The 23,038-nt window shown below is 34.3% G+C and overlaps 1 protein-coding gene across 1 annotated transcript in view; it reads left to right on the top strand.

The window, feature by feature from the left end:
• The first annotated feature begins 1,314 nt into the window (after positions 1 to 1,314).
• COL3A1 (collagen type III alpha 1 chain) overlaps positions 1,315 to 23,038 on the top strand; it is a 39,074-nt gene continuing 17,350 nt past the window's right edge. The window contains exons 1-21 of the mRNA XM_082631484.1: positions 1,315 to 1,555; positions 11,657 to 11,859; positions 12,114 to 12,164; positions 12,601 to 12,714; positions 13,974 to 14,045; positions 15,830 to 15,883; positions 16,346 to 16,399; positions 17,160 to 17,213; positions 17,870 to 17,923; positions 18,087 to 18,140; positions 18,800 to 18,853; positions 19,278 to 19,322; positions 19,694 to 19,747; positions 20,196 to 20,240; positions 20,821 to 20,874; positions 21,284 to 21,382; positions 21,936 to 21,980; positions 22,127 to 22,225; positions 22,428 to 22,481; positions 22,604 to 22,711; positions 22,900 to 22,953. Of these exons, the coding sequence (XP_082487610.1) occupies positions 1,477 to 1,555; positions 11,657 to 11,859; positions 12,114 to 12,164; positions 12,601 to 12,714; positions 13,974 to 14,045; positions 15,830 to 15,883; positions 16,346 to 16,399; positions 17,160 to 17,213; positions 17,870 to 17,923; positions 18,087 to 18,140; positions 18,800 to 18,853; positions 19,278 to 19,322; positions 19,694 to 19,747; positions 20,196 to 20,240; positions 20,821 to 20,874; positions 21,284 to 21,382; positions 21,936 to 21,980; positions 22,127 to 22,225; positions 22,428 to 22,481; positions 22,604 to 22,711; positions 22,900 to 22,953 (1,500 nt within the window). The 5' untranslated portion in view covers positions 1,315 to 1,476. The remainder of the gene's footprint in view (positions 1,556 to 11,656; positions 11,860 to 12,113; positions 12,165 to 12,600; positions 12,715 to 13,973; positions 14,046 to 15,829; positions 15,884 to 16,345; positions 16,400 to 17,159; positions 17,214 to 17,869; positions 17,924 to 18,086; positions 18,141 to 18,799; positions 18,854 to 19,277; positions 19,323 to 19,693; positions 19,748 to 20,195; positions 20,241 to 20,820; positions 20,875 to 21,283; positions 21,383 to 21,935; positions 21,981 to 22,126; positions 22,226 to 22,427; positions 22,482 to 22,603; positions 22,712 to 22,899; positions 22,954 to 23,038) is intronic.

The following is a 23,038-nucleotide window of genomic DNA, read 5'->3' as shown; positions in this document are numbered from 1 at the left end:
GATGTATAACTACAATTATACAAATAACATGTAAATTGAGTAAAAAATTGTGTAACATGAATTGGGAGAAAGAGAAAGAAGAAGATGAAAACAGTTTTAACGGAGGAAAGTCTTGACTGGGTATTAGAGAAGTGACTTCCATGAATTGGTGTGAGATGGGGAGAATTTTACATGCGCATACATGCGTGGAGATGGGCATGGCTAAGTTGACATGGAAAAAATAAAATAAATGCAGGTGACCTTGATTAGAATTGAATAGCTCATGTAGAATAGAGAGATGAATGAAGGAACTATGGACTGATGATTAGGGTATAAAGAAATATCTTGATTAATAGAAATAACTTGGTACTGTGGACAAGCACATATTTCTTGCAAAGATTTATCAAAGACCTATAAATAGTATTTGCCCCTCTTTAAAATATGACCCAGAAATTACTCCCCATATCCAGAAATACATTGAAAAGCTATGTTAAGGTGGCCTGGAAATTATACATACAAAAGTCTAAATTGAGAAATATTTATACTAATATTTATACCAATCTAGATAAAATGAGAACTTTTGGTACTCTTTTGATATTTCATGTGATAAGCTCTTTCTCTTTCTGTTTCTTACAAAGTCAAGACATGAAGGGTAAATGTTTCTCTAGAAAAATCCGTTTCAGCTTTTACAAGCAGTATAAAATTTGCACTCTCACAAGGAATTACTCTTTGGCTGGCTAAAGAAATTTGTGAAAAATAGAAACAGCTATAGATTAGTATCTAACTTTTAAGATGCCATTCAAACATATCTTAGATACTTAGTCTTTTGACATTTGCCTGAAACTGAATTTCCAGGAGGACCCAGAGTGGGTGGATGAATGAAAGGGACAAACAGAGGCTTTTCTTCCAGTTAATCTTTTACAGTTCCCTATTTAAATTGACTTAGGGTGGATTCTGGCAAAATCCCAATATAAAAGTCTTCTAGGAAGATCAGGTTGGCAAATTAGTCATGCCCAAGAAAAGGGCATCAAGAAATTTCTCAAAATGATGCAGTTGTTAATAAGGGGAAATAAAAAAGTAACCACATCTAAGTCTTTTATTAAAACTCAAGGCAGAACTTTTGGATATATATTCCTAAGTTGTGCAAAGACACGTATGACTAAAATATGAAACAAACTTATACATACATAGATAGACACAAGCTCCAGATGTGCAATTTCTCCTAAGTTGTGTGTTGTATCTTCCATAAGGGAAAAAGACATATTAATCATTTCTTTTACTGCTCAGGGGATGGGTGCTGCTCTCATATTTCAGAAAGGGGCTGGAGAGCGAGGGAAGCCAAACTTTTTCCTATTTAAGGCCAAAGCACAGGAATCTCAGTGGCTGAGTTTTATGACGGGCCCGGTGCTGAAGGGCAGGGAACAACTGATGGTGCTACTCTGAGCTGCTTTGCTTTTCTCCTTTTTGCACAAAGAGTCTCATGTCCGATATTTAGACATGATGAGCTTTGTGCAAAAGGGGACCTGGTTACTTTTCGCTCTGCTTCATCCCACTGTTATTCTGGCACAACAGGAAGGTGAGTAGGTACCGATTTCAAGAAACTTTATGGGGTTTTTGCCTTTACTTCTCTTTACAAATCAGTATAAAGGGGAAACCAGTCTCCTAAAAGCTAATTTCCCCTGTCAGCTCCCAGCTGTGAAACGTAGAACTGACCAGGGTGGTGCTTTTTACATTTGCTTAAAGAGAATACTGTCCGTTTTGTATTTAAAAGTTCTCTGGTTGTTGAAGATAAAGATGTTCTTGTACTAACTTGTTTTCACGTTAATGGTACTGGAACCTTTTAAAAATGGCTTTAAAAAGTTCCCCTCCTGGATTGTTAACATCGTGGAATGCTTCCCTAAGCAGTCTGGAAGTTATTGGTCTCTTGTAATACCTTTATGCTCTCCTTTGTATGCTGGATTCTTTGTAAGGATAGAGCATTAAGCATTGTTTACCCAGTATGATAATGCATCTTAAAAATAGCATGCATTAAGGATAGTCTAAAGGAAAACACTATACATTATTAGAACCATTGAAATATATTTTTGTAAAATGGCAACAAGGTAATATCTGCAATGTTCTTTAAACGGGTTCAAACTGTAAAAGGGTTTCATTGTTCCTGTTTGTATTCAGTTTCAAGCACTTACATGGTTGATTAATACGTATCTTCTAATAATTTATTGTTAAGGGCCTAGTGTTTTCTACATGTTCTACACTTTAACTGCATTTACACTGACAAAGAGAATATTTATGAAAATATTTTCAACAGGAATGTTTGACTTTTCTGCAAAAAAGGTAAAGATATTAGTACTCTTTGACTTCAAAAAGTTGATTTGTTCTATTTTCTAATAAGTGCAAATGATGGTTCTCATGTTCTAATTTCCTCAAAACCATGTTTGGTTCATTATCTTACTGTGTGAAAATATTTCTTTTAATTCATATGTTTCTCAGAGTCATTAAAATACCAGACATATTGGAATTAAAACTTTCATAGAAATAAGATCTTTAAATGCTAAATTTGAATATACTAGAAGAAATCATTACACATTCATTTCTATGTGCACATAATTTTAAAAATGCTTACATTTAAACCTATAGTTTTTGCAAACATGGTGTCTGAAAACAGTTTTTCATTTTTAATGTCAAATATCTTTAATGTCTTATAGGTTGTATATGTAAGTAGGGAGGAAACACCCAGTGATCTTTCTTCAGTTATATTCAGCCCATGGCCACAAACAGAAAGAAACATCCATGTTCCTTGTTCCCTTCATTTCCTCTCCTCCTTTTTCCTCTCCTCCCTTCTTTTCTCCACCTTCTTATCTCTCCACCCCTTTTGACTCCTTTAGACCTCTTCCCCCTTGTCATTCCTTCACTCGTCAACCCACCCCCTTCCTAGGCAAGACCATCTCTCCTCATCTCTCTTCCTCCTTCCCCCCTCCCTCTATCACCCCCTCCCTCATCCCCTAGTGCCCTCCGTGTGGCTCCATCTCTTTTCTTTCTTCCCTCCTCTTGTCTCCTCCCCCTTTCCTTCCCTTGAATTCTCAATCCTCTTTCCTCTGTTCCTCTCCTTTTCTCCTCCCCATTCTATTCTCCCAGAAGATGCCACAACCCCTAGTCCTTCCTTGGCTAAAATACCAAATGACTTCTACCATACCTCCACCTCAATCAAGACTTTTACCTTTTTAAAAATCCTAAAATTCTGCTAATTTCTGGGGAAAAAAATCACAAAGTTCTCATTTATTGGAAAGACTACAAACCTTTAATGTTTAGTTCAAAAGAGTGACAAAATATTTGTGGTTGCCTGGTGGTTACAATCTTTTATAATCATTATGGCTATTTTTCTTCTCAATCCCACTTCAGAGGGGAAAAAAGTGTTTGATACCTACAGGATCTTTATATCACATAAGTTCTTTTTATTTTCCCTTTTCCCTTTAGCTGCAGAATATAATAAAAAACTATGAAATTTTGCTGATCCATTTGTATGCTTTTATGCTCAAAAGAAGTTATAAAGGATTTTGTTCAGTTTACTGCTTTTGTTTCTCATGAAAAAAAGATGTTTAAGTTTTTTTTGAGATAGTAACATCTTATGTTCCCTGGAGGTTTTATAAAACAAGACCAAAAATTGCTGGTAGATTAGTTTTGGAGAGGTTACAGGAGGTGGTTGAATATACAGCACATTGAGAATAGTCATATATAGTTCTGGGATATGGGTTTCTTATAAATGCCCTGAGAATCCCAGAAACGGAACAGCTCCAATAAGCACTAACTTCTAGTCTACTCACACGAATATTCTAGAGCATAAAACATGTCCTCACAAAGAATTTTGGTCTTTTTACAAATCTGTGAAAGTTCTATCTAATTCATGTATTTTCTTCTACCAATGGAGAAACATGTTCTATTTTATATTTCCTGTAGTTTATAAACATGCCAGATTTTAAGCACAAAGACTTGCCACCTAGTGGCTGACAGACAGTTACCATTTGCATAACCAATGCCAACATAAATGTTACAGAGCTGGATTCCGCACTTTATAATGAGATTTTAAAATATAATATGTGTGAATTTTAAATATTAAATACTACTTTCCTAAGAAAAAGGGTATATTACTGATAAAATATTGTCAAACACACATACTCAAACACAAACACATGGTAACAATATTCAAAGACTTTTAGGAAATGGGCTTGAATGTTATGGCCATTTTGAAAATTCCATATATAACTATTCCACATATAATATATAACTATTTTTGTGAATATTTGTCAAGTTTGTGAGTTTAGGACTATTTGACATATTTTAGTTACTGCTTATTAAATAGATAAAAGGATAAAAAGTTATTACTAAGTAATATTGCTTCATTAGGGCAAAGAGATAAACTTTATTTTAATTAAGAGTGTTCTAATGTTTGAGCTTATATTTAGTTACTCGGCTAATTACACTGTGATAATGAACTGTGGGCATTTAATTGTTTTAGAATTAAAGTCCACTGTAAATGGACTCAGAGAAATCAGTTCCTTATCACAGGTTATGAGAGTCAATTTTCTTTTACACTAATTTCCATTATGCTTTAAGAGGGGATTTGTAACTGATCAAGCACACTTTGAATTGCTAAATCTACTTTTTAAATAGGAGGCTCATCTAAAATTTAAACAGAAATTATCTTCAGCTCTGTAAAAACATAAATTCCAAGAAAATAAAGTATTGGTACAAAATTTTGTGTTTTTCATTAATGATACCTTGCATTTCCTCCCCACCTCTAGAGTATTCAACATCAGATGACCTAAAGGCCTCTAAGTAAATAGATATTCTGATTAAATTCTGAAATTAAACATCTCTGTATTGTAAGAGAAAAGAACAAAGCCACTGGAACAATTCTGGAAAAGAAAGACTGTGGTTATGTGCTTCTAACTAATTCAGATTCTTGGGTTGATGTCTTATCTACAGGCTCATTATAAAAAATCAAGAACCGTTTGTTATGAGTTTTCTAGGAGTAGAGTTGAGACTAAAAGCCCTCACAAAAGTCTCTGTTCCACACCTACAGAGTTGCATGCCAGAACTTGAGTAGTCACTCAGGGAGAAGAGTGCCATCTACTGAAACACCATGGTTTCCTTTGTGGATGACTGGTGCAGAGTTCCAAAGATTATGTAGCTCAGTTCTTTCATTTTGTAACATCAGATGATCTCACCACCTTGAAGTAATTAAAGTGGATTGCTTAAGAGTTAACGTTTTAAAGATGAAAGATGTTATTGCCTTTGTTGGACATGAAGAACATTTGTAAAGTTTCCAGGTCTACAATAACTTTCTGGAAACGTCTCAGTGGGCTGTTTCTCGTAAAACAGTTTTTTCCTGGAAAAAAGTGTAGTGCTGTTGTTTTCTACATTCAAAAGAAAAAAATAAAATAGAAAAGAAAAGAGAGGGGTGATATGATGTAAAAAAAATCTAGAGTTTTCAAAAGGGAAACTTGGCCTGTTTCACGTCAAGATGACAACGGAAAAAAATAAGATAGCAATTCTTACACAAATCATTTGTTAACTGCAGTTTGGGGAGTTATATTAAACACTAGAATTTCTGTCCGTGCCTAATGAAAACACAGCAGAAACGGATTCCTTTCAGATTAACTAATAAAACCCTTGTATTTTCCATGACTGAGGTCAAGAACTGCCGTTTAAAATGTAATCTTAGCGAACAAAATGAAAAGTTCAAAGAAGAGGGCAAAAATTAAAGTGCCCCAAAGATGTAAACATTGAACATAAAGGATTCAGAACCTATTAAAAATTAAATTTGCTTTGAAAAGTCACATTAAGAAATTATTGCTTCAGTAAATTGGCATTTATTTTTCCAAAACTTTGTTTTCTATAGTATTTGGTGTGGAGGATAGCAAACAGGGACTGTGTTTCTCAAGTTAATTAAAATCAGAGAAACACTCTGGAGCTGCCTGGTATGTTCATAAATGTCCAGATTCAGAAGGGAAGCTTTTAATGAAGTTAGAAGTTCATTAATATGACTCATTTAGTAACTATATTTTCTGAAAATCAATCTTAGACATCCTAAATATGTTTTTTTTGCACTGGATACATAAGTCTTATCTGTTTATTGTTGTTGCTGCTGATAGGATCCTGCTTCTCTGTATCTAGTAAAATGTATGCTGAGTTCCCAGTCCCAGTTAATCCTGTTGGTGGTCTGGATGTCATTAGGGTGGTCTTGGAGATTAAACTCTTTTTCGTAAGGTCAGGAGAAAATAAACAACAGAATTCAACTCCAGATATTATCTTCTCGTTTTGAGGCCAGATTGAGAAGATATTCTGCAGAAAAATGTTATTCCTTAAAAAAAACAAAAAACAAAAAATAAACCCGTCTTTTTAGATTCTGATTTTAAGCTTGCAGGATTTAGAAACCATAATGGGACAGAGCTTTGAAGTTAACTTCTTTAATCCTACCCTGCCCTTGAAACTGCAGAAAGGGAATAGAGTGTAGTAGTTAAGAGTATGGAATTTAGAGACAGCTTTCCTAGGGTCAAATATTAGCTTTACCTCTTACCATATAAAACCTTGGGAAAATCACTTCATGTCTCTGTATCTCAGATTTCCCACCTGTAAAATGAGGATTATGACAACACCCACCTCACAGGGCCTGTGGGAAGCTTAAGTAAAATAGATATACGAAGCATGTTGCAGAACAGGGCCTGCAGCATAAGAGATACAGATACAAACTCTGCCTAGTATTAGTTTTACTAACACTGGAAAATAAAATTACTGTAAGGAAGAAATTAAAATACTTAATGATTTAGTGATAAGGAAGGTAAGAATAACATTTTGGTTATCAGACATAAAATTTAAAGATGTTTGCCAACTGTAATTATACAAGTAGAATATATTTTCTTCAGTATTCCTATAATTGATCACTAATCAGATTATATTATAATGTAATTGCTGATTGTTAGGTATATGATACTTCTAATTCTAATTCTCTAATATTTTTATTTTTCACAGGGCAAAATATTAACCACCTTAAAGGAAATTTCTAATTGGAGACATAAAAATCATTAACTCTAAAGAATAAAACAAGGAAACATCTAGAAATGATGATTCATAAAATTTCTTGGTTTTGGGGGTTTTTTTTTTGTAGGGGACAAGAATAAGAAGAATCTACCTTGTCCATGCAAAACATTTTAAAATTGAAATTATCTATCTACTTAGGTCTACAGATATTTCCTTCAGTCCTTTTTGTTAATTCATCTAACATACTTTAACATACTCTGATTAATAATAAGCAGCCAAAACATATTTATTAAAAATGTATGTTCTTCAAACATAAGTATCATTTAAAAGCCAAACATATTTCAGTTGGAAGCTATATGAACTCCTTTTGCTCACACTTACAAAATATTCAACTTTCTACAGTAACAGGAAAATAATGTTATGATAATTTGCATATCACATCTGTTATTTTTAGATTTTCAGATTAAAGAAAACCTTCTCTCTGAAGAGGATTCAATAAGAAGAGAAGAGAAAAAAATTAAACTTATCACTCAAGCTAAATTAACAATTTGATTGGATGCTTTAAGGCATATTATTTTTACTCCAAAAATGTAATTAAGACAAACATAAGTTGCATTATTTTTTAGTCACTACAGTAAAATTCTATCAAATCAGCATAAATTAACATTTGAAGAATGGAAGCCAAAACAACAAAAAGGAAAGCTTTTAAGAACATCTGAAAATATTAAATTATGTTACTTGGTTTTATTTTTCTCTAAAGTTCCAAAACAGAGAGCTAGAAAATAAAAGAGTCAAAGAGCAGATTATGTCATACACTAACTGCATTTTGTTTTATAACTTAGATGATGATTTAGTCTAATGCATTGTTTGAGTGACCACAGAGAAATTTATTTCAGGACGGTTCCTTGTACTAAGGAACAGAAACACTAAGTGACGTGAGAGGTGGGGGTTAAAATTAATTACACATTGGAACAGGGAGACTTAGTTTAAGCAATAACAATAAAGGAAGTAATTGGGAAATCTATTACTTGTCCAGCAGCAAAAATGAGATTATTTACCTTTTCTTTAACATATTTACCAAAGTATGTATCTTATCTTTTTCATCAAAGCTTCTTTGAATTTAGATATCTAAGAAAAGAAGGGAATAATATGAGATGACTACTGTTTCTGAATTCCCTTTTCTATTTTATTTCTAAATGCTGCAAGTGGCTAACTAGAGCACTTTATTCCTCTTGAAAACAAAACGTGTTTTTCCTTGACTCTGCCATGATTTTCTCATATATAACTAGGCTATGGTCCTAAAACTGAGGACCGTGAGACATCTGTGTAATAGGTTTAGCTTCTGAGAGAACATATTGCCAACCATATTTTGTCACGCACAAAACACAAAGTTAGAGGCAACTACATAGAATTCTCCATTCTTTCAACAAGGGTGACTGAGGCAGAACTGTAGAGAAAAGTCTGACTTTCAGCTACAAGTTTCTACAGGAACTGACTTTTCAGGAGAGCCAGATTTCTTTCAAATGAATGTGAGATAAGTTACGGCAATAAACAAAAGTGCATTAATTCTTACTTTTCAAGCATTCCACCTTTCTTCTTTTATTTAGAACAACATCACCTTTAAAAAAAAAGAGAAGTACACCAAAATAACTCAACCTTTATACTGAGACCTCTATGTTTTAAAAAGCATAACACACATGGCTTCTAATAAAATTTGGAAACAAAAGGCTAAATAATTTTCATTTATGTAACATTGAGTTTAACCCCAATTCTAAAAAATTCGTTTACAACTTTAATGTCAGTATTATGCTCACTTGTTTAAAAGTTTGCAGAGCGAATGTAAAATACCATATCTCTAGGTTGTGATAGTACCTTCAATGAGACACAAATATAGGAGGATGAATACACAAGGGAAAATGTTTTATGTTAATTTTAAAACAGAATAAGGACATAGGAAGAGAAGATATTTAAAATACAACATGCTTGACCCTAGTTTTAACTGTTATCTTCATTTCTCTTTAATATGCCATCAGTATCCAACAGCTAATTTTTATAAAACAGGTCCTACGTTAAATATTGAAAGATATTCTTGACCCAAAAACAAAGAGCTAAAAGAAGTATTAGTATAAACTGGTCGTATCTTTTTCTTTTTTTTTTTCTCAGCTTTATTGAAGTATAAATGACAACTGAAATTGTATATATTTAAGGTGTACAACATGATGAGTTGATATCTATACACATTGTGAGATGATTACCACAATCAAATTAATTAATACATCCACATATTTACATGTGTGTGTGCGTGTGTGTGTGTGTGTGTGTGTGTGTGTGTGTGGTGAAAACACTTAAAATCTACCCTCAGCAAATTTCAAACATATATTGGCCTATGGTCAATATTCTGTATACTAGTGATATCTTCAAGGAAGCCGAGAAGGCTGATATCCACATTATTAATGAGAAAAAACCTTGAGCTAAAACTAATCTGTTGGGATACTTCATATAATGTTAATTTAGAGAAATTTTTAAAAAATAATTCATCTTGAGAAAAGGGAGCCAGTGTAAAGTTTGAAGAGTGTATGTCATACAATTTTATTAAACAACCTTCCATCTCATCAAAATTTTCAGGCCTTTTCTGAAAACCAGTGAACTTAGCTCCTAAATATGTCGTTTCTGCTTAGAGAACAAATTTAATGCCTAGATCCTTTAAATTACTACTGTTCATAATAATATGAAAAAGATTGCACTTCTCTTAAGCATATCTTTCAAAACACCCTTTAAATAGGCCTACTTCGTTCACATGAGGTAAGCATTTTGGCATTCAGCTTTTATGCTCACAAAGTATAAAGGAACGCTCCTTTCAAAGCTTAGACAATATTTCTTTCCAATGTTCTCATCTGTTTCAAACATGGAGGAGGAACTAAAATAACTTTTTAAAATAAGCAGATTCTTTCTTGCCTACTTAAAATTGCAGTGAAACAATCATACTTTCTTTTATTAGCTGTAAACACATTGGGTAATTGTAACAAGAAAAGACTTTTAAACTTCTTGAATCCATCAGGGGTGTGGCACAAGATCATTAAAGTTGCATCTGCACACAGAGATGGAAATGAGGAGGGGAGGTATGCTGTAGAGTCCCTAGATTCTAAAATTCTTCTCTTTTTTTGCGGTACGCGGGCCTCTCACCGTTGTGGCCTCTCCCGTTGCGGAGCACAGGCTCCGGACGCTCAGGCTCAGCGGCCATGGCTCACGGGCCTAGCCGCTCCGCGGCGTGTGGGATCCTCCGGGACCGGGGCACGAACCCGTGTCCCCTGCATCGGCAGGCGGACTCTCAACCACTGCGCCACCAGGGAAGCCCTAAAATTCTCCTTTTTCTGTGAATTTTTTTTTTACTGAATCAGCCAAACCTCTATACCCAAAATATTTAGCATTACTTCAGGTATGGAGAGGATATAAAAACGGGAACTTGAAGAGGTGATCTTCATGGCTGTATGTAGTATCCATGGCTGTATGTAGTATCCATGGCTGTATGTAGTATCCAGGTGGAAAAATCTCAGGACTCTCTCAAAGGCCTCTTGGCCACAAGGCACCAAAAAGTGTTCTTAAACGACTTGCCTTCTCCCAAGCAAGCCTCTTTCAACAGACAAAAGTTCAGGCTCTGAGAAAGTAAAATTTCACTGTTTCACAAAAATACAAATACTGAACAAGTATATGATTTGTTGTTGGCAAAAATTTTTTCAGATGTTTAGAAACTTGTAATTTATTTTCTCAATTACTGGCAAGCTATCATAGTAATGCTCGGGAGCTAAAGTTGTATTCAAGCACAGTCCACAGCTAATGCTTTAAGAATTGAGACCTGGTTTTATTTTGGCAACCCCTAAGCTGATTCATTGTTAATAGCTGCTGAAATTTCAGTATCTTACATATAATTAGGAAACAAGTCTAAAATTTTGGCTGAAGCAAATTTTTGACCATTTTAAGCCACACATACACATGGTCATGATTCATATTTTTCCCTATTATTCCTTGCCAATTTTTGTTTTAAAAACTTTTTTTTTTTTAGTGATTTGGAAACTTCTTTACATCCATATGAGGTATACAATATATTATATTACATCATATTATGTTGACCTACTAATGCCCAACAGAGCTAGCAGTGATATTCAATACATACAATAAGACTTGTTAAGATTTTCCCAGGAATCTGGAAGAATTTTATGTTGCCAAGAGGAATTCAGTTTTCCCCTGAATTTCTCAACTAAGTTAATAAAATCCAGAAAGTCTTCAGAGTTAGTGACAAAATCATCTTTATAGTTTAATGCTTGCATCTATAGTTAAAGCAAAGAATAGAAATTAGATAGAAAAACTTATTTTCAATTGCACAATTAATAAATAAATATTTAAGTGATTGTCAGATTTCCACTGGTGTTAAGTTCTCCCTACAAGCAAAAGTAAACTACCTACTGGCCCTAAGGAAAATTTACCTTGGTATGCCAATTTGATGTTAATAAACAGATTTGGTATTTAACACAGTCTCTTACTACTTAGCAAATTATGGAGGAAGACCATGATATTCTTCATAATTTAATTTTTGGATTTTTTTGAATGTGCAAAATATTACACCATCTCTCTTATTTTTCAGTTGTGGAAGGAGGATGCTCCCATCTTGGTCAGTCCTATGCGGATAGAGATGTCTGGAAACCAGAACCATGCCAAATATGTGTCTGTGACTCAGGATCTGTTCTCTGTGATGATATAATATGTGATGACCAAGAATTAGACTGTCCCAACCCCGAGATCCCATTTGGAGAATGTTGTGCAGTTTGCCCACAGCCTCCAACAGCTGTGAGTTTAAAGAAAATCTGTACATACTCAAGATTCATATTTAAACACATGAATAGTTCCTATGTCATAGGAGCCTGAAAGGAAGTGAAAGTAATGTCCAGCAAATAATCACATGGGTATTACCAGTAAAAGGTGAACCTTCCTGTTAAAAACCAGGGATTGGATGCAATTTAGGATAAGAAACTGGGACACATTTCATGGGAAAATTGTTCCTATCTATGTCTTGTTTAATCTATATCTTTTCCATTTATTAGCCCACTCGTCCTCTTAACGGTCAAGGACCTCAAGGCCCCAAAGGAGATCCAGTAAGTAAACATTCTACAGTGAAAGGAAATTAGTTCCTTGATGAGTTTGCTTTCTTTTTTTTCCCCTTCTAATAACCTTTCCATATTTGAACTTTCATCATGTATCCATTTCCTTTAGTACCACATATTTAAATAATGATACATGATAACTCAAACTGAGAATCCATAATTGTGCATGTAAAGATTCAGATTTCCCCAACTTTGTTTAATGTCTTCATCCCTATTATTGGTTTGAAAAATAACATATAGGTCAATATACAAAGGAATAAATTACACTGAAATTATTCACATGATTTGGGTAAAAATGTATAGATTCCCAAGAAAACGTATCCCTTATGTTGATTTCTTATAAAGCATAGAAGCTACAATTTAATAATGATTCTAAATCACTAGGACTTTTCAGTGTTTTGTTTATTTTTATCTCTGATTTTTTTAGGGTCCTCCTGGTATTCCTGGGAGAAATGGTGATCCTGGCCTTCCAGGACTGCCAGGTTCCCCTGGTTCTCCCGGCCCTCCTGGAATCTGTGAATCGTGCCCTACTGGTAGCCAGGTAATAAATTCCAGAACTAAAAGAGTGTCCCATTTAAAACTACCTGGTTCATTTTCTTTTCTTTAGTCTATATGACATCTCACTTCTGTGGGTTTCTTATATCTATTCTCTGATTTTATGTATTTAACAAATTCCCATCTAGTGCTTATATATGCTAGGCACTCTTCTAAGTGCTTTATAAATATTCACTTTTCCTCATAATTCTAATGCTATTGCTACTATATCTTTGCAAAATTTCCCAGCTTCTAATTTCCCAGCATTAGGTTTGAAAAATGAACCATCAACTCCCCAAAGAATTAACCTAGAGAATTTAGGAATTGCTGTAACTATTCTCCTTATAATCCTGATGGTAAAGCCTCTGAAAGTCTGGACAAAAGCAGCTGAAGAGCTACGAACACTCCTTAATGACTTCAAGTCCAGAGGATTATTCAAGCCTATGCAACTACTCTTGCCAAGCCTTCAGAGCTTATCCTGCTCCTCTTGAAAAGCATGGCAACCCACTAACTCTGCATGTAAAGCAGATAACTAAACAAATAAATAAGACAACATTTCTACTGCATGAAATTAGGAGAAATTAGAAAACATACATAAATATCACTCTGGGTTGAAAAAAAAGATTTTCAAAAATCAATTTGACAGGAAGCAAAGGATATAGTCTAAGTTATTCTTATCTTGGTACCAAACAGAATCCATTCCTAGGCCTAGAATTCAAAATAAAATAATCTCTAAAACAATCCAATAAACACATGAACCTTTCTATTAAATCTCGTGCTTGTTTTCTACAGGGATGTTTACTTTTTGGCGTATCTGTTAGGTACATTAACCAAAAACTGGAGATATCAATTTTACTTGTATCATTAACTTTTGAGAAAGTAATTTGACATCATTTTTTCTGCTCAAAGTAAGAAAGTCAGATTATATGATCTCAAGGCTCTTTCAGCCTTCGTCTATGATCTTATGCTTCTAAGGCTGTAGATATCACTTAGAAATATTTTTAGTAAGAGCATATAGAAACAAATTGCATACAATCAGTTGAAAGATTTGTACATTGCATAGGCAAGTATTTCTATAAGACATCTAATATCTAAAGTTTCAGAGAGATAGAATTAGCAAGATAAATAATACATACCACACTCTCTGACATGCAGAAAACTTTCTATCAGTGAACAGATGTTGCATGCATTTCTTCTAAATGCTTCTGAAAAGAATTATGATCTATATATCAACATGATCTTATCTACCTGGTCTCTTTGCTACAGAACTATTCTCCCCAGTATGAGGCATATGACGTCAAGGCTGGAGGAGGAGTCACAGGCTATCTCGGGCCACCAGTATGTACATGTGTTTGTCAGCATTTAGAGAATAATTTAGCCTTCCACTCTGTTAAATCTTGAATTGTTGTTCTTCTAGTAATACAGTGTTATGACAGAATTGTACAAAATAGCTTATTCTTTGTTAAGGTGGGAAAGAAAATGGTAGGTTTATCATGATCCTTCTTTCCTAACTCATTTTTTTTCTTCACTGCCTCTTATTTCATGCCTGTTTTGCCACTCCTTCCTTCTTTACAAAACCACCTATTCTAGGGGCACACCTGCCTTCATACTTAGGTCTCACACTCATATATTTCCTAATTTTAATCGAATTTTGTTATTTTTCACTTCCACTTTTCCTTTTTCTCACCTGAGTTGTTCAAAACCTTCTTTCAACGTCTGCTCACTATTCAACTGCTACTTTCTAGATGACAATCCACTTGATGAGAATCCAATACCACAATTCATCTCACCTCAAATCCTGAAATCAAATACAAATATTTCCAGAATTTATCGAGTATTGAAGTTCATCTATTGTAAATGATATCAATTCACATTGTATGCAAAGGGTTCCCTTCAAGGTAAATGACTTGAAGATTTGATAGAAGAAAATAGCAAAAAAGCATTGAAACCTAGGCACGTGTGCTTGACGCATGGCGCCCCATGTAAATGACCCTTGTTGAAGAATAGCCATTAGGAGGAGCAGTACTATGGAAGGTTACATTTTACTGCCAGAAACAGGTATGTATGTGTAAATGAGACATGAAGCTGGATTCCCAGGGATTATGGAAGATTGCTGCCCAGATCATTGGACCCCGTAGTTGTGACTTCTAAAATTAGAGAGGACAAAATTTCAGCTATTAGATCTAAATGATCAGTTAAAGAAAGACCCTTAATTGGTAAAAAGTAAATTGTAAGAAGAGAATTTTACTCATCTTTAAAGTTTTAGAGGCTGTGACTTTTTTGTGTATATTTTAAAACCAGAAGGACAATTGTATTAACTATGTAAATGTAAACATCTGTTGTTACTCAGCTACATTCACATTATGAATCCTATTTTTCAATCAGATATAATGTTTTTACTAAAAAAAAACAAACCCAAAAAACTAAAAAATCCACTACTTAAGATTCCAGAAAAAAAGTTACAAGATAAAATTTAAGAAGAAACTCTAGTTTTATAAATTTATTAACAGTATTTATAAATAGCGTGCTACAAAACTGAAGATTTTCTAGTTTAACCTTTATTTCTGAACAATGATAAATCATTTACAATCTATTGTTGTCTCACGTACAATGAATGTCTCATGTACAATAAATCTTCATATCAACATAACTCAGTGATATGGTTAAGAACTTTTGAGTTGATTTACATCATTATTTTTAGAAACTGGGGTTTATAGTATGCAGATCAATATTTTTCCACATTGAGTTGAGCTGCCAGGCAAAAATATGCTTCTTCATCAGTTCAAGTATCACCTTAATGTTGCAGAGATTCTCAAAGCATTTTGTATAGATTTTTCCAGATTTTGAATGCACTTTTTGGGGAACTCAGGCCAACATTTTATAACACCAATAATTTTTATTGACTCTGAGAGAATTTCATTTAGAGTGAAGTTTTTGTGATGAGATTTTCATTTAAAATTAATAAAATTAATTAATCTATGAATAGTTATCACATAATGAGGTATGCTGTTCTCATTTTTAAAGATGTCAGTATCATTCCAAACAGAGACATCTCTGATGCCTGGATAAAGTGTATTTCAGATGCATTTATTTTGTACTTATCTTTCAAATTTTTGTTCCAGGGTCCGCCCGGCCCACCTGGTGCCCCTGGTGCATCTGGTCATCCTGGTTCCCCTGTAAGTATAGCCATTAATGGTGATTTCTTCTTCATGCATATTATATGAATCAAGTTAATACAGATCTTGCTGTAATTTTGCCATTCCAGCAAGCATAATCCCAATTAAGTAGAGAAGTAGAAACCAAGAAACTATCATTCCTTCAAAGATGTTGGAATTTCACATTTAGTTCCTTTTAACTATTAGCAATTAAAACCTTGGTAAAATTAAAACACATATTTAATTTGCATGTCATATGGCTTCAAGTCTGAAATAATTCAGTGTCAGTGGAATTAAGTGTGTAGAATGGAATAAATTAACTTTATTTTGACCTGAAAAATTGTGGTTTCAATATTTATAAACTAGAATAAAATTCACTGACTACATTCACAAATTCTGATTTCATACTGTCTTCAAGATGTAAATGAATCATATGAAGATTAAGTTAGTTTAAAAATATTTACGTATTATTCTATCCACTAGGGTTCTCCAGGATACCAAGGTCCCCCTGGTGAACCTGGGCAAGCTGGTCCTTCAGTAAGTAACAATTATATCTATATTTAATAAATTAACAGTTCTAGATAGAAACCACCTTCATTTTCTAAAACATAACCGGCGAATGTTACAAAATATAGATCAAATTTATTTAAAATAATAAATTGTACTTTTATGATCGTTGAACTGGTTTCAAAGATCTTTTGGACTCAATGGCTTAGATATCTTAGAGACACTTACTATTTTAATCTAGGAATTTCCTGGCTAATTAGCCACCACCACAGTCCACTTCCTAGTGCGAATACAGATCCTCTTTCTCTTAAATATAGATTAATTATCCTGTAGCCACTCAGTTCACCTGCATGTCTACTCTTCTGAAATATAATTTTAAAATTAATTTCATAGAAATAAGCATAGTCTAACAAAGTCCACCAAGAAAACATGCTGTGTAAATAAGGTGAAGTTAGTTTAATATTTCAAAATATTTGAAAATACCTATACATTTAAAATTTCAATATCTCAAAAAATGTAGGAGTGCATTTGAGTTTATAAATACACACATGTGATATAAAATACTGATACATGGTACTTTTGATTTTCATAAAAAATAAGTTTAATAAACAGTAACAACTGGATTTAATATAGGTATACTATTAACTTGGTGTGTCATTTTCATGATGAGAAACATTGATAGTATTTTTTTAAAGGAGTTTGTTTCTAGAAATACACATAATTAGAATAATAAATTGATTGTAACAGAAAAATTTACAGATATATTTGTTTTTTTATTTCCTTTTTTCAGGGTCCTCCAGGACCTCCTGGTGCTATAGGTCCATTAGGTCCTGCCGGAAAGGATGTAAGTTTTTAAGAATTGAATGGGGATACAGCAAAATTCAAGTTGGAATATTCTAAATAATATATCCCATGTTCTAGAATCTCAAAGAGAAAAACCTTACTCAAAACACTGTTGATATCTTAATAACTTTTTAGCTCATATTAATCTCTGAATATCTACATAGTATTTGCATGGCTACATATACCAGTTTTTGAATTCCAAACCAACAAAACCCCCAAATGTGCTTCTTGACTCTGTCAGGAAGAGTCATCCAGTGAATACATCACTTAACTAGAGAAGATGCTTCTTCTCTCTGTCTCTTGTAATAAAGAAATTTGTATCAGTTCTTTATGAACTTGAAAACTTAAAAACACAATTAATATCATGTCAGTCTTTCTTTCCCATTTAATTTCCAATGGCGAATTCTTCCCACTGGATTGAGAGGTGGTCATAATACTTGTTTGGAGTGATGTCTGCATTTTTTATAAGTTTATATCAAGGTGGGAGAAGCTCTCCCCATTCCTTTTAATAGGAAAGCTGTTCTCACAACCATATGTTTAGTCCAACCATTTTCATGAGTCCTTGGTGAGAAAAATGCAAAATAATCAGTTCACTAATTGGTTACAATGAGTTTTCTCTTACACAAGCTCCCATATATTCTTTATTTCTCCACCTAGGGGGAATCAGGAAGACCCGGACGACCTGGAGAGCGAGGACTGCCAGGCCCTCCAGTAAGTCTTCAGCATGCAGTGAATTAGTTGGAGTAATCACAATGATCTTAGATTGAAAATTATTATATAATTAAATTAAACTTAAAAAGGGAAGGCATTTTTACTACTGGATTGTGAGTCTATTTGAAAGTTCATTAATATCTTTTTTATTCCTTATTTTTAGGGTATCAAAGGTCCAGCTGGCATGCCTGGATTCCCTGGTATGAAAGGACATAGAGTAAGTACAGTTTCTAAATTGACTCTAAGTTGTTTCATTTGGCTATGTTTACTTAACTAATCAATTTTATTGGACAGTTGAGTGTGTGCCAAAAATGATTGGTTCTGACTAGTCGTTTTGATTTTCTAAGTCTATCAACTTTATTTGTTGACCAAATCAACTAGTTATTTTGCAAAAAGTAATAAAGCTGATTTTAAGTGTATGGAAAATATTTACAAAACAGTAAGTTTCTTACTGCCACTGTCAGAAAAGATGAAAATATACTATTGAGAACTATTCTTGACTTAGTCAATATGATTTACAGATCGAATCAAATGACTTATTCTATGCAAAACATTAGATAGAGTAAACCAGCTGAGCCAAAAATTGATCAACTTCATAGACATAAAAATCTATGAAACTGATACTTGCCTAATGCTACATTTAAAGCAAATTCCTAATTGGACTAAATTGTACTTTCTAACTATTTCATGTTTTTAACTGTAAAATCAATGTCCAAGGTCTTCAATGCACTTAAAAGAGTTTTAAATTATTCATGTCAATGTTGAAAATAGTGCTATGTGGTAAAACTAGCTATAAAAAAATTTAATATAAAGTTTTTAACTGTTCTGAATTGTTAACAGATCTTAATATTTTTACTACTTTTATCTATTTCAAAGGGCTTTGATGGACGAAATGGAGAAAAAGGCGAACAAGGTGCTCCTGGATTAAAGGTAAATCACAACAAAATCATATTTTTATAAATAAATTTATTCAAATATTATAGCTATATTTAAGATTGATATTTTAGGGTTTGCCTTTTTCTAAAACATACCTGAGTTTTGCATTTTAAGAGCTAAATAACAGCGACTGAGATGTTCTCTTAAAACTTCCACGAAAGCTGATAACTTGAACTGTCTAGATTAGAAATGATTGAGCACCCCTGAGTAACACATTGATTACGTCTGTTTAGTCCTCAAGTTTTTAAAATGCAAAAACTGAGATTTATAGCATATAAGTTTGCTAACAAAAATTTGGTATTGTTAAAGTGTAATCTTTTTCTTGGTTCCATATGTTTTTTATAATATGCTGTGTTGAAAAAGTTATAAATTTCTCCTCCTGTTATACAAAATCGTGACACATTTTACATGTTTCTAGGGTGAAAATGGCCTTCCAGGTGAAAATGGATCTCCTGGAGCAATGGTAATTTTGTTTCTTATCATACAATTTTCAGTTTTACTATTAACTTCCACCTAACGCAAAACTTGCCTCGCTCACTCTCCAACCATTCTCACATGTATCTAGTTTAAAATAAGATCACACTGGGGCTTCCCTGGTGGCGCAGTGGTTGAGAGTCCGCCTGCCAATGCAGGGGACACTGGTTCGTGCCCCGGTCCGGGAAGATCCCACATGCCGCGGAGCGGCTGGGCCCGTGAGCCATGGCCGCTGAGCCTGCGCGTCCGGAGCCTATGCTCCGCAATGGGAGAGGCCACAACAGTGGGAGGCCCACGTACCACAAAAAAAAATAAAATAATAAAATAAAATAAGACAACACTTTTCATTTTATTCTGTAGGGTCCAAGAGGACCTGCTGGTGAGAGAGGGCGACCAGGACTTCCTGGATCTGCAGTGAGTATTCTTACTGACATTACATAATTACAAGCCGAGTCACCGAGAAGTGTCTCAGTCAGTTTTCAGGCTGTGACAATCTGCAAGAAGTTTTCTATAAAATTGCATTTAAAGTCACCTCCATAAAGATTTTAGTCATAACTCTATGCAAACAAATAAGTGTTTTATAGTTATTATCTGTTGAGGATTTTTTTAACGTGTTAACTTGGCATATTTATGCATTAATTTGCCTTCAGTTCTGTAAAACACAGAATCCAATCTTTCTACATTAGATCATTGCTGTACCTATCAGAATTTCAACAATTTCCCTCTAAAGGTATATAATTATTAAGCAGATTTTAATATACTTGAGGAAAAGTCAACTCAATTGAGTCAGACTTTTAGTTAAAACATTACTTGTGACCAGCCTTTCAGAAAGAAGATATTTGAGACCAACTTCTCTTTTTAGGGGGCTCGAGGTAATGATGGAGCTCGAGGAAGTGATGGACAACCAGTAAGTAACTTTTCGTCTAACCCTGATGGGCTTAGTGTAATGAGAGATTATGGAATTTTGGAGTAGTGGAATAACATGGGTTGTAGACCTAAAACTCAACGTTGTTCATAAATATCTGATTCAAACTGACACTAATCCCATAAACAAAATCTAGAAACAATTAATCTAGAAACGGTAAGCCCATAAACAAAATTCTGATACTTCTTATTATACTTGGCCAGTTACTAACATCTGTATGGTGCTTATAATGTTAGTTAAGGGCCAATATTGGATATGACAATTAAAAGAGTCCTGAAACATAGATAATAATGCTATCTCTAGTTTATAAATGAGAGCTCAAGGCTAAGTGACCTGCACAAAGTCACCAGAATTCATGGCATAAGTTGTCATGCATGGGGGAATCCAAATTTTCTTTTTATTTTACCACACTATTTCTCCACATAATGTTCATCTCTGATGATAAATACTGTTTTTGTCTAATTTTCCTCTGTATTGTGTATGTACCCACTTATTATTTACCAGTAATGTTAGTTTTCTTTTACTTGATTAAGAGCTCTTGAAATGCTATTTATTTTTTTAGGGTCCCCCTGGTCCCCCTGGAACTGCAGGATTCCCTGGTTCCCCTGGTGCTAAGGTAAACATGTATTTCTGTAGAAGAATGTAAAATATATCTTTGAGACAACAGAAAATCATTGGGCTGCTTCTTGAAAGTGATTTTTTTAACAGACAAGTGGATTTCTTTGAGCTATATAGATCTTTAAAGCCCTATTCTTGATTCCAAAAGGGGTTTTATTCCTGGCCTTTTGCTATTCTGATCTCTTCTGTTGTCTTTTCTTTTTTCCCAGTCTCTTTCTGCAAACAGAGATAACACAGTCACACACATAGTTACCATTTTTCTCTGCCTATATGATTAATGAAACTTTGCTTTAATTATCATACTACTTCAGCTTTTGGGAGATGGGTTTAAACAGGACTGACTAGCAAACTGGCCAAGAGATTAGAAGTGGCAAGGGAGACTGACTACTTAGGGTTTTATCCCTTAGGGTGAAGTTGGACCTGCGGGATCTCCTGGTTCAAGTGGCGCCCCTGGACAAAGAGGAGAACCTGGACCTCAGGGACATGCTGGTGCTCCAGGTCCTCCTGTAAGTACCAAATATGGCTGATTAAGGGAAAGCATTGTTACACTTTATTTCGTGAAAGCATATATTCTAATGTTGCTATCAATTAAAATTACTTTTTTGCAAAGAAATGTTGCTTAGTGCTCTGCAATAACTCTACTATGATAAATATTGCTTTGACTAGTACTGAAATTAGTTTTGCAGTCTGAATTTTTCTAGAATTTATGAATTTTATGGTTATATGACACAGAATAAGTAGAGGATGGAGAGTTATCTGATACTTTGAAGACTGTGCCCCAAACTAATCATCAATCAGAAAAATTCGGAAAAGAAACAAGACCAAAAACCTCTTCTCTATGTACTTATTTAATAATTTAGACCAAGTGCATATTACCTTTAATTTATTCAGATAATGATCATTTTTGTGACATTTTATGTGTTGTGCTGTAGTTGGAAGAATCACCTAATCTCTATAAAGCACAACACCCATCAATAAATTTATTTTACTTATATAAGCAACTTCAAAAATATATGCACTATTTGCATTCTTATTAATATGCTCTTTTCCCCCCTCTAGGGCCCTCCTGGGAGTCATGGTAGTCCTGGTGGTAAAGGTGAAATGGTAAGATGCCCCCACCACTTACCCGCATTCAGCCACACACATATTATTGGCTTCCTCTGCATTTTGCAGGACAATACATTTAAGTTAGCTATTTAGAAAAGAAAGTTCAAGTTTGCCTAATGTTAATGTTCTTGGATTGTTTCTAGGGTCCTGCTGGCATTCCTGGGGCTCCTGGACTGATAGGAGCCCGCGGTCCTCCAGGGCCCTCTGGTACCAATGGTGCTCCCGGGCAGCGAGGTGCTGCAGTAAGTTGTCTATTTTTCCTGTATTGTCTGAAAGGTGTGGCTTATTTCTCACAGTAAAAAAAAGAAATAGCAGGCTCTTTGTTCTTGTTCCATTGAATTTATATTGATTTCACTCTGGTTTTATAATGGAATCAGGTGTGACTGGTGATTATTTTGTTAGTCTATTTTCCACATTTTTAAACCAAGATTATGTCCCATTTAGGGTGAACCCGGTAAGAATGGAGCCAAAGGAGAGCCAGGACCACGTGGGGAACGTGTAAGTATTGCCCTAACAGATTTGATTCTTTCTTAGAAATGTATACCATAATCAGGAAATAAACAGGTAAAAAATTAACAATGAAATTCAGTCATTATTTCTTTATTGACCTCCTTTCACAGGGGGAAGCTGGTTCTCCAGGTATTCCAGGACTTAAGGGTGAGGATGGCAAAGACGGTTCTCCTGGAGAACCTGGTGCGAATGGACTTCCCGGAGCTGCAGGAGAAAGGGTACGTTTCCCACGAGCATCGAAAAGGAAAACAATCATAGAACTTCACCTTCACTGTGAGGCAACCATGTGTGTTCTTAATTTGAGTAGTACTCAATCCCAAATATTGTTTTGAAGCATTTCACAATATGAGAATTATGAAAAAGTTTTGACACTTTGGACTTAAATATTTGCCTTTCACTATTTCAGGGTATGCCTGGATTCCGAGGACCTGCTGGAGCAAATGGCCTTCCAGGAGAAAAGGTAGATAGCTTTAGTTTTCAATGTTTAGAAATGCTGGGGCTACACATAGGTATATTCTTCTATACAGTTTCCCATTAATTAACAC

The sequence above is a fragment of the Mesoplodon mirus genome, assembly GCF_964341445.2.
Source record: "Mesoplodon mirus genome assembly, chromosome: 8".
Lineage (NCBI taxonomy): Eukaryota > Metazoa > Chordata > Mammalia > Artiodactyla > Ziphiidae > Mesoplodon > Mesoplodon mirus.
Note: the sequence above shows the minus strand (reverse complement) of the source record. Positions and strands in the feature narration are given on the sequence as shown.